The 12,650-nt window shown below is 35.2% G+C and overlaps 2 protein-coding genes across 2 annotated transcripts; one reads left to right on the top strand and one right to left on the bottom strand.

The window, feature by feature from the left end:
• Positions 1-1,516: 1,516 nt before the first annotated feature.
• LOC135804320 (cytosol aminopeptidase-like) lies at positions 1,517-3,363 on the bottom strand. The gene is given in 3 exon segments (XM_065318150.1): positions 1,517-2,571; positions 2,574-2,695; positions 2,697-3,363. Coding segments are annotated over 3 exon segments (1,575 nt in total). The 5' UTR covers positions 3,209-3,363; the 3' UTR covers positions 1,517-1,630.
• Positions 3,364-11,676: 8,313 nt separating this feature from the next.
• Positions 11,677-12,438, top strand: LOC135803705 (zinc finger protein 420-like). Its single transcript, XM_065317378.1, has one exon. The coding sequence runs from the start codon at positions 11,677-11,679 to the stop codon at positions 12,436-12,438; it is 762 nt and encodes a 253-aa protein (XP_065173450.1).
• Positions 12,439-12,650: the final 212 nt, after the last annotated feature.

The following is a 12,650-nucleotide window of genomic DNA, read 5'->3' as shown; positions in this document are numbered from 1 at the left end:
GGGACGCGCCGGGGACGACGTACTGTGGCGGCAGCCGCGCGGTGCGCGTCGCTCGGCCGCACTCGCCGCCGACGGAGCGCCGGTCGGACGGACGGCGGCGCGCACGCGTCCGCCCCAGAATCGATGGACCCATCCCAAAACAGGGTGCTTGCACCTCATCTTCGCTGCTGAGGGTGGCACGCGCGTACGCCTTCATTATACTTGAGTTTTCTTACGAGTACAACTAATTGTATTTAGTAAATGTATAAAAAGTTGCCTAACTGTGTGTACTCGTATATTTGGTTGCCTATATTATAATAAAAATATTTTTATTTAAATATGCAAACAATGGAAAAATATTTAAGTTGAAGGGCGTAACATAACAAGACCGTATTACGTCTGACATTATCGCCGGATATTAGATTTAATCCGCTCTTAATGCCAGAATTATTCATATTGATTTAATATTACCAGCAACGGCATAATCCCAATGCCAACTCAATCTCAATCAGGCGATTACACCAATCGCGCAAAACGTTTTCCACGCTTTTCTTTCACTTTCACGCTAAACGCCTTGAAAATCAATTTATTGCACGCGCCACTCTCTATAAATTATTTTCACTTTTATTTGCGATAACATTCTGATGCGTACGACTTTGTAATGCGAAAAGTGTTATATTCTTTTCTCTTTTCATCCAGCAGCTAGATAATAAACGGATTTAGGTGCTTGAAAGTGTTATTATGAGCTTTGGAAGAGTATCACAACACAAAACCGGAAAAAGTGAATAAAAATGTGTAATAACCTAAAAAATAATAGTTTGACGTCTATTTTTGAGGTTAATGTCATTATATGACAGGTAAATGACACTTTTTATATTTTTGACATTTGACAGTGTCAAAGCATGCCGAATCTCCACCACAATAGCATTCTGCACTCAATAAAAGAAAATAAATATGTTACAACTTGCTGGAGTGCAAATTCTTTACCGTATTGCGATTCTATTGAACACAATGAATTCTTCAGCGTGGAGTACGAGTAGAACGAATCGGTTTTCAATGCCACAACTTTTCTTTCTCAAAAGAAATCCATATGAATATCTTGACTAAAATTAACTTAACTCTAAAATAGATTAAAATAATATATTTTCTACTTCACTCCACGTGTGCACACATGTTGTGGTTTTCCATTGACATTCTCTCTTTCATCAAACGCCTCGACGCGTGAAGAAGTCAGCGAGCGCTGTGATTGTTTCGAATAAAAGATTTGACGCGCGCGCGCTGAATAAAATCAAATGCCTCCAAGACACCTTGGCGCGCGCACAAAAGCACGATCACAATTATTTATGATGATGGAAGATGAAGAAGAAGCTGCATCTGTTGTGCGGCACACGCGTGCGGTGTTCGGCTTCGGTTTAAACCAAAAAGCGCACACAAATCGAATATTCTTCTAACCTTTACCACACTTGAATAAATCTCAAAGCATTCTTGCAAAATGTTATTCTTCACGTTAAACCTCAAAATAAAATAAAATAACAGATTATATATACACTAAATTTAATGATATAATGTCTAGGAAATAAATATTGAAATGACATAACCAAAAATGTAAACTGAAAATTTCAATCTTCTTGAATCAACTCAGACTCCCAGGTTATTTAATCTCGCGCGCGCCCTCTTCAGGACAAGCCAACTGATACAACAGTTGAATCAACGTCCGTGTCGGACGCCCCGTCATCCGGCCCTTCAAATAATACGGATAGCATTTATCCGTCGCCTCCAAACTGACATTCGAAGTGTCAAAATGGATCCAATCCACACACCTGATACACTCTTGTAAAAACGCAGCAGCTATCGGAGAACTAGCCTTAGTACGTCCCTTATTATTCAAATCATGGGACGTAAAATCCGTAACCTCCTTAGTGAACCTCTTCCACAATGGCATACGCCATACCCTGTCCCCTGTAATAATACCAGCTTTCCTAGTCTGGGCCCACATGGTCTGTGAATTAGTATAAACAGCAGAAGCTGCTGATCCCAAAGCATGTCCACTTCCATGTGACACAGCCCCAAGGTCAATCAACAAACGAGGTTGAAGGTGTAGGTTAGCATATGCCAAGGCATCACTTAGTAAGACAATACCTTCATTGTCAGTGTCAGTAATCATTATCGATTGCATCCGGGGATTACAAATGATATCCCCACATTTCATAGCCATACCACTGACCATGTTCTCACACACTGGGAGGATACCAGTGATGTTTACAGGAAGGCTTAGAGCTGATGCTGTGTACATTGCTGCTACCACAGAAGCAGCTCCAGAGAAATCTCCTCGGTAAGGAGGTTGATCTTTGCAGTCCTTTAGACACACACCTCCACTATCATAGGTGATACCTTTTCCAATGAGAACAATGGGTTTTTGTGTTTCGGGTCCTCCACAGTACCTGACTGTCAAAACCATGAAGGGTTCACATGACCCTTTTGCTATGTGTATAAGTCCAAACATTTTATGGTTCTCAATCCAATCCTTGTCATGGATCTCCACACGAAGACCACAGGGACATAGGAGGTTAACCACTTCCTGGGCAAAGTGTTGGGGGTCATGTAATTGGGAGGTGTGTCTGTCCATTTTCTAACCAAGTTTTGGGCTTCTGCTTTGAAGATACCCCTCTGGAAGCTGTCTGTATCTGAGGACCCAAAAGGGATACACTTGGGATCATCTGCCATTCTTTTTATCTTTGAATTCCTGGTACCTCCACATTGACAACACTGCTCCTTCAGCTGCACCTTCAGAGAAGTCCATATCTTCCACAGCGATTTCATTCACGTGCTCTTCTTCCATTAACATATGGGTACCTACAGCTGCTCCCACTCTGGCAGTTTCCATACCTTCATGAATGGCTTCCATTTCGTTGTAACCTTGGTTCTTTGGACCTAGACCCACCACTGCTACAGCCATGAATTCCTCATCTAGATTATGAAAGACTTTGCCTTTTGCTTTACAGAAATCCGCCCCGGAGGCTTTCATTATCTCCATTAACCTGCCGCCCAATTTGTCATTGAATTGCCGCGCGGCGTCGCTGAGTCGCGGTTCATTGTCCTCGCCTTGGTACACCCCCAGGATGAGACCTTTACGTTTTGAGTCGGGGCAATCGCAGTAGGTGCGCGTACGCACTGCGTCATTCAAGGCACGACGTACGCTCCTGCTGCATTTGCCCCACCACGGCGCCATTTTAACGCGAATTTCACAAAATGGTTGACCGAAATGAAAATTTTTGACTACAAATGGCTCCGGAGAAGGAAATTTCAAAAAGACATGCGTCTATCAAAACCAAACAAACGCCAATGTTTTTTCTCGGATAAACATAGTCACGGCATGCTGCTATTTTCGGCACAAACTTGTTTTCCAACCAGGTAACTATATTTTTCGAGAGGTATTATACTCTACTATGTCAGAGTGACATGAACTACTCTAAACTAATCAACAAATAGTGTTGAAAAGTCGAAATATCTGCAAGTCAAGTGTCCGAACAATAAAATGCCCGGCGCGCGGCATACCACTTCAAAGTCACAGAGTACCCGCAAGCGCTAATCGCCAAATGACGCGCACAATGCAACAAACAATAAACACACGAATGCGGTGTGAAAGTGAGCCCCGCTTTGTACCTTTCGGGAGTTTCAGAAGCGTGAAGCGCATTTGACGCACCAACAATGGCGCAACCCCGATGCGGTGCGTTTGCTGTACCGCAACTGAAGGTGCCGCTGCTGCTGGAGATCAATGGATGTATTCGAGTCGAAGTAATTTGCTTTACTTAGGCTACTGCCGATGCCGACAAAAACGCTGTTACACTTTTGCTCTTTTCATGGAGAACTCACTTGGAGTGCGGCTATTCTGTGCAGTAAGTGATGACAAACATTGAAATACGTCGCATGGGTCATACCTTTTTGAGTTTTGGGTATTGAATGTACCCTTTAGTGAGGTATAAGTGAGATATTTGCTAGTTTGTTGTCGCTTGGCAATTTTGAATGGCATTAAAAGCGATTAGTAGCGACAACAAGCATGGCTAATCGGATAACAAGATTTTCGTTCAAGTACTGTATATAATAAGTTGAAAAAAGTAGTTGTAAACGTTTACAATAACTAAATTTAATTTGAATTTTTTTTTTTGACTATTAAAGTAGAAAAACGCAATTTTTTTCTGAAAAATGCGTTTTTTACACTTTTTTTGCAAAAATGCTAAAATTTTGCCAAAAAATGTAGAATATCTTCAAAAATATTAACGGTACAACATTGGTACAAATGTTGTAATCTTAAAAAATAAATTGCAAATTTTTTATGCTTATTGAATTGAAAAAAAAAACCTAAAAATTTGTGAAAAAACAGCAAAAATTTAAGAAAAAAAACGCGTTTTTACTTGTTTTTTGCAAAAAAACGTAAAATTTTTGTACAAAAACTAAAATATCTTTTAATCTATTAAAAATACAACATTGGTAAAAATATTATAACCTTAAAAATTTAATTACCAAACTTTTATGCCTTTTGGATTTTCAAAAAACTTAAAATTTTGCCCAAAAACCCAAAAATCAATTTTTTTTCCACATAATATAATTTGTAGTATCAAATTTCAATGTTTGATATCAGTTCCCGCAAAAAATACTAACCGCCCCACCAAACACATGCCAGGGGTAACTTATGTCACCCTTACCCATCCACTTCCCACCCCTTACGAAACACAAACCACATTTACATCGTTTCCACCCTTATTGTTGAACAAATCCAGAGATGAATTTACCAAACGACACTCAACACCCTTAAAGCAAATCATAAAATATTATCACAACTACGGGTCTGATGTGATCATAATTCAAAAGTTAATGTTCACTGTGGGTTTTTATATTGGTCGAAGGTTGTGAAGGGTCTGAGCTCTGAATGTGAGGGTTGTTATATCAACCCTCGACGCATAGAGACAACGTCAACGATTCAAGTATGTGCTTTGTATTTGTATCTTTTGAACATACTGTATGATATGTTATGGGTAGTCGTATATTGCCGACGTAAACGGTCCGAGATTTCCGTTTCGCACGTGTGATGCATAAAATAACGGATGGTGAAATTAACTTTAACCGAAAGTTACTTCTGCATACAAATTGGATTATTGTCTTGAATGTTTTTGATTTAATTAACAATATACTCAAAATTACGCTGAGATAATCGATCATTTCGGTGATGGTTTTATTGTTGGTTGAAATTATGTATTTTTAGCGCTATTGAATTTCAAAAATTGTGGTTTTTGGCATAAAAAGGATCCACCGTTCGATCATGTCACAATGAAGCGGCGAACAAAGTTGGATTGTATTGTGATATCGTTTTTAGAACGCTTTCTTTCTTCGGTTCGGAGTTGAGCTGTGATTCACTGCTTTTATTTGCTGTACGAGTATCGCTGCAAGATCCAAACATCCAGCCGTGCGCCGAGAGTGAAATTTAAGATGAAGAAAATTAAACAATGCGGAATCAATTGCAGCGTAATTGATTTTTGATGTAACCACAATTAAAAATAAAAAATATTTCACAAAAATATAGGTATAGCAATAGGTATATCGATTACATCGCATGTTTTCTTTTGTTTGTTTGTCTAGAAAGGATTTTAGTCGAATTGAAATGCAGCAACCCGTTGAATTGAATGAAATTTCAAATTTGTAAGTTGTCGACGTAATTATGACTGATGTGCTTTGCTTGGTTACTCGATACTGCGTCAGGGCGCAACCCGAACAAATTTTTACCAGTTTACTGCGGCTGCAACACAGAAAACTCATAAAGGGTTCATGTCACAACAATTCTTGAAGATGAAAAAACGTAAATCGATCATAATTTGTCCATGACTTAGATTAATACACGTACAAAAAATCATGTGTACAGTTCACACGTAGAATTGAAACCTTCAGAACACTGGACTGCAGAGAGAAAAAGCAAGTGGCTAAACGAGGGCATTACAGATGAGATTGATTGAGAGCGAGCGTAGCGAGACTCCGCGATTTGTACCTATTTATCTCTTTTAGTTTACGAGATATTCGCGATTGAAGGAAATCGTCAAAAATGGAAAAATTTCACTTTTTAGCACTTTTAGTCGCGTTTCTTGACTTTTTACCCTTGAAAATATAATTATTTTATATTTGTATCTGATAGAGAATTTTCCAGTCTTTCATAATCACGAATTTGCTGGTTGCTATCGCTTTTAGTTTAAGAGATATTAATTATCAAAAATCGTCGAAAAAAAGTATCAAGCACCTCCCCTTGGCAATTTTTTCTTAAGTATGAAAATTTCATCTCTCCGATTTCCATTTAAACTAGTCTATCTTATAGAAAATAATTCGTAGATTAAAACGCTGTGATTAGAACTTATTTATCCCTTTTAGTTTACGAGATATTCGCGATTGAAAAAAATCGTCAAAAATTGCAAAATGTCACTTTTTAGCACTTTCAGTCGCGTTTTTCGACCTTTTACGGTAGGAAATATAATTATTTTATATTTTTATCTGATAGAGAATTTTCCAATCTTTCATAATCAGCAATTCGTTGGTTGTAACGCTTTTAGTTTAAGAGATGAATTTTCAAAAATCGTCGAAAAAAAGTATCAAGCACCCCCCCTTTGCAATTTTTTTCTTAAGAATGAAAATTTCATCTCTCAGATTTCCGTTTTAACTAGCATATCTTATAGAGAATAATTCGTAGATTAAAACGCTGCGATCAGATCTTAATTATCTCTTTTAGTTTTCGAGATATTCGCGATTGAAAAAAATCGTCAAAAATTGCAAAATGTCACTTTTTAGCACTTTCAGTCGCGTTTTTCGACCTTTTACGGTAGGAAATATAATTATTTTATATTTTTATCTGATAGAGAATTTTCCAATCTTTCATAATCAGCAATTCATTGGTTGCTAACGCTTTTAGTTTAAGAGATATGAATTTTCAAAAATCGTAGAAAAAAAGTATCAAGCCCCCCCTTTGCAATTTTTTTCTTAAGAATGAAAATTTTATCTCTCAAATTTCCGTTTTAACTAGCCTATCTTATAGAGAATAATTCGTAGATTAAAACGCTGGAATCAGATCTTAATTATCTCTTTTAGTTTACGAGATATTCGCGAATGAAAAAAATCGTCAAAAATTGCAAAATGTCACTTTTTAGCACTTTCAATCGGGTTTTTAGGCCTTTTACGGTAGGAAATATAATTATTTAATATTTTTATCTGATAGAGAATTTTCCAATCTTTCATAATCAGCAATTCGTTGATTGCTACCGCTTTTAATTTAAGAGATGTTAATTATCAAAAATCGTCGAAAAAAAGTATCAAGCACCCCCCCCTTGGCAATTTTTTCTTAAGAATGAAAATTTCATCTCTCAGATTTCCGTTTTAACTATCACATCTTATAGAAAATAGATCGTAGATTACAACGCTGCGATCAGATCTTAATTATCTCTTTTAGTTTACGAGATATTCGCGATTGAAAAAAATCGTCAAAAATTGCAAAATGTCACTTTTTAGCACTTTCAGTCGCGTTTTTCGACCTTTTACTGTGCGAAATATAATTATTTTATATTTTTATCTGATAGAGAATTTTCCAATCTTTCATAATCAGTAATTCGTTGGTTGCTATCGCTTTTAATTTAAGAGATATTAATTATCAAAAATCGTCGAAAAAAAGTATCAAGCACCCCCCCTTGGCAATTTTTTCTTAAGAATGAAAATTTCATCTTTCAGATTTCCGTTTTAACTAGCCTATCTTATAGAGCATAGTTCGTAGATTAAGAAGCTGCGATCAGATCTTAATTATCTCTTTTAGTTAACGAGATATTCACGTTTGAAGAAAATCGTCAAAATGGCAATTTTTGTCAATATTTTTAATTTTGGTTCCGTTGAAATTAATTTTGGTCGGCAGATGGCGTTCAAAACGGTCAATAAAAATATTTTATGCTGAAAGACAGGGTCGAAATTATTACTTGCCGAAGAACAGGGCCGAACTTTTTTCTTAAATTTTTTTTAGTGCGAAGTCAAAATTTTCTTTAAAATTGTCAATGGGGCCTAAACGGTCAGTGCTAGAAAAAAATTGTTCTGAAATAAAGTAATCAGAATTCAACAAGCTATCAAAATCCGCAATCAAATTTGAAAAATTCCTATTTTTAATTCTGCATAAAAAAATGAAAAAGTTTTGCCTTTTTTATGACGAAATCTTTTCACGGTTTATGTTTTTTATAGCATAAATTTAAAAGTTGGAATTTTGAAATTTTTTCGTCAGATTATGATAAAACAGACTATTATAAATCATTTATTTTAGTAAAGTTTTTACGTACAACCTTTATTTAAGGCCCTATTGACAAAATTGTATTGAATAGATTTATGCGAATATCTTCAAAACTATGAGTCTAATTAAAATAATTTATTAAAATATTCCATTCAGATAATTGTCCTCTTTCATAATCAGCAATAAAACCTTAAATTTTTTAGTTTATAAAAACCAATCAAAAAATTAACTGAAATATGGCGGAGGCGCCTGACATTATATTATGTAATTCGAATTATTCTTAAACATTAACAATACCATTAAGTAGAGGGGCTCTTAATACACTTATAAATATAACTTTTTACTCATTAGTACTTACCGTTTATCCAGTAGAAGCATTTAAGTGAATTGTATACTTCCATCAACACTTAATTACCGATTATCTCCGGAACTAATAGAGATATACACAAACGGAAAACTGCATTGTGTTTAGCAATCCATTCTACATATGATAAGCTGTTAAAATTTCTACTTTTGAAAAGTGAAAAGTGTATTTTCCGATGCGATTTTCTCGGAAACTATAAGAGTTACCGAAAAACTGTTTGCACTTTCTTCATGCCGTAATAAGGATCTATAAAACGGCAGATTCAGTTTTTTGATTCTAAGAAGTTGACCAAAAACCAGTTGAAGAGTGTCAAGAGGTTACACTTAAGTATTTTGTGGCCTAAAAATTAAAGTTTAAGCTACAGGAAAATTGAAAACGCTATTCGATACAAAATTGCAATGTGATGAAAGATATCCAGTTAGTTTTTTGATAACACCAATATTTCCCAAATTACCTGTGAAAATTGAAACAGGCCTCAAAGAATTACAACTCAGATTTTCTTTAAAATTTCCAATATGATGTAGAATGATGCCCAAAATCCGTTATCTAAGTTTTGTTCCGATATCTTAATTAGTTTTTGAGTTATTGACCATTTTCAATTATTACATAAGTGTAGAAAATTTAATATTTTTAAGTGCTAGATGATGTATAATTATGTCCTGAATCCAAATCTGAAAACCGTTTTTTTCTATCTTCATTAGTTTGCGAGAAAAGCGCGATAAAGTGGATTTTCAGTTTTCTCCATCATTTTTAATGAGAAAAATTAAAATTGAAAATTCAAATTTTTTAATGCAGATTATTACAGAAGACAATTATTTGAACAAAATATTTTAATAATATTTTTTATTTAGACTTTTAGTTTAGAAAATATACGCATAAAACTGTGAAATTATGTTTAAATCAACCGACGGCAATAGGGCCTTAAATAAGGGTTGTAGAAGAAAAGTTTACTAAAATAAATGTTTTATAATATTTTGTTTTATCATAATCCGAAGAAAAAATTCAAAATTACAATATTGAAGTTTACACTATAAAAAACATTAATCTGTGAAAAGATTTCGTCATAAAAAAGGCAAAACTTTTTCATTTTTTATGATAAAATAAAAATTGGAATTTTCAACTTCTGATTTCGGATTCAGATAGCTTGTTTAATTCTGCTTAAATTATTTAAGAACAATTTTTTTCTCGCACTGATCGTTTAGGCCCTATTGACAATTTTAATAAAAAATTGAATTCGCACTGAAAAATTTTAACCGAAAAGTTCTGCCCTGCCTTTCGACCAAAAATTTTTTAACAAAAAAGTCCGACCCTGTCTTTCAAGCAAAAATTAAATTTTCTGCCTGTTTTTAAAATTACAAAATTCGTTTTAAAATTAAGTTTGCCTTAGTTTTTCACGGAAACTAATTTTTAAGAAAATTTGGAGTCTGTGTTTCGACCAAATTAAGCAAATAATCGTTGAAAATAGCTATTTTTGATGAACATTTTGGGGCACTTCCCAAGGGTTTAAAGAGTTAAATATAGACTCTAATTAAAGAGGGTCTCTTGAAGTATCTAATGATGTAGAGAAAATTAAAATCCCTTGATTACTTTAGGAGATACAGAGGGTTTTTCAGAGTAAGTTTTAAGAATTTGAGAAAAACAACAACTTTTGACGAGCATTTTAAGGCACTTTCCAAAGGTTTAAAGAGTCGAAGGTAAGCACAATTTATAGAGTGCGTTTAAAGCTATCCAGTGACGTATTGAAACTTAAAATCGTTTAATTGATATAGGAAATACAGAGTGTTTTGCAAGCTTCAAAAATTAGCAAAAAGTGACAATTTTGATTGGCATTTTAAGGCCCTTCCCAAGGGTTTAGAGGACTGAAAATAAACTCAAATTAAAGAGAATCTTTTCCGTAATCCAACAAAACAAGAAAATTTAAAATCCTTTAATTGGTATAAGAGATATAGAGTGTTTTACACATAAAATTTGGAAATTTTGAGAAATATAACAACTTTGATAGGCATTTTAGGGCACTTTCCAAAGGTTTAAAGAACTGGGAGTAAATGTACCTATATTGTAGAGTGTCTTTTGAGCTATTTAATGACAAAGGAAAATTTAAAATCCCTTGATTCACATAAGAAATACACAGCTTGTACCACAGTAAGTTAAAAAAAAAAGATAAATGCAACATTACTAAACCATATAAACAAATATGTTTATCTCTCTTTAGTGTCGTTTCATTAATTTTGAAATCACAACAATTCTAAAGAAGTTTTCACTTCAAAAATATCAAATTACTCATTGAGCTAATCACAAACAAAGAAAAAAGCTTTAAAATTTTCAATTCTACTCAAAAACTCTTTGAGTTTTTTAATAATTTCTTAAACATTTCATTCTCCACATCAAAAACGCCGCTTTTAAAAGCTCTGCTTGCTTGTTCCAATAATAAAGACAGCAGACAGCCACCTATGACATAATTTACGTGACCTACAAAGCAACAAAAAAAAAATACGAAATGGATCACGAATCACCCCATTCGAAGCACTTCAGGTAACGATCAGCGTCATAAAATTAAACCGCAAACACACGAGACAACCGTGGTGAAATTCCGTGAAATCGCAACCACTCTAACAATCATTTACTAAACGCACCCTTGACATACCTACATGAAAAAATAGTTTTCGGAGACAAAACGTCTACGAAAACCTGAATTCATCAAAGCATAACTTATAAATTTCATTTGCGATGAATGGTTGAACGGTTGCGCTGTTTGAATGGCAGCGTACACACCCCAAAGGTTCTAGAGGCTGTGCGAGGGGTTGGTGCGAGTGGGGTGCCCTCCAGCAGCCCCTTTTTCGTTATATTGTTACGGGGCTAGTTCCCACTCCACCGTGCGGTAAACCCAGCCCACTTTTGACTTTTCGGACAATAACGCCATGCCCATATAAAAATCACCCCCGTCCAAAGGGCGCACATAAGTTTTGGTGAAGATCTCATAGAGTTAGTTACATTCAAACCAGCTAGAGAGAAGTGTCGTAGTTTTAAGTGCCTTACAATGTATTCTGCTCTACCAAACATCTACAACATGATTCATCAAGAAGAGAAGACTCAGAATCAGAAATCTTCGGGGAAGATTTTCAGACCATGGGATTTACATCAACAACAACAACAACAGCAAGATTCAACTGTTTCTACTACAACCAAAGAAGTGATTAAACCTAAATCTGAAGTTATTGAAGAAATAAACGTAGAAAAATCATCTCCTGCCTGTCTGGGACCAATTTCTACACTTTATGACTACGCATCAACTTCTACACTTCCATATTTACCTCTACAAGGACAAGAATACCTCCCTGGATTACCCACGGATCTCCTCCTGACACAAAACTACGCTCTAGAGGAATATGCAAGGATTCTAACACAGGATCATCAAGCAAAACTCATGAATTCACGAAAACAACGTCCGAAAAAATACAAATGCCCACATTGTGATGTTGGATTCTCGAATAATGGACAACTCAAAGGTCACATTCGTATACACACCGGAGAGAGGCCTTTCAAGTGTGATGATGCTAATTGTGGTAAAACATTCACCCGCAATGAGGAGCTGACCAGGCACAAGCGTATTCATAGCGGACTGCGGCCATTTTCATGCGCGCAGTGCGGCAAACGCTTCGGACGAAAAGATCATCTCAAAAAACACTCGAGGACACACATGCAGCCACGGAATGGAATGTATGCCGTCCCGGTTATGTTCCCGCTGGACACCTGGGCATCCGCATATCCATATATGTCTCCAGTGCCGATGTTATATTAAAAATTAAGGATGAATGTATATTTGTAAATATTAACACTTAAAATGCAATATTTTGATATGATATGTATGTATATAATAAGCAAATTATATTTTTTATAAATATTTATCAAGACTGACGATAACGATGAAAATAAATGAATTTTACTGAATTTTTATTTTTTTATTTTTTATTTTATAAAATTTAACGATTTTGAATGATTGAATATACGAGT

Source organism: Atheta coriaria, unplaced genomic scaffold, assembly GCF_025399875.1.
Source record: "Atheta coriaria isolate IRGN ID8LTWV9N9 unplaced genomic scaffold, Caltech_Dcor_3.1 hic_scaffold_3_pilon, whole genome shotgun sequence".
Classification (NCBI taxonomy): Eukaryota; Metazoa; Arthropoda; class Insecta; order Coleoptera; family Staphylinidae; genus Dalotia; species Dalotia coriaria.
This window is presented reverse-complemented; position numbering and strand designations above follow the sequence as displayed.

What these genes read in the sequence shown, in the direction of transcription:
- LOC135803705 (XM_065317378.1), top strand. Translation starts at nt 11,677, where the DNA reads ATGTATTCTGCTCTACCAAACATCTACAACATGATTCATCAAGAAGAG.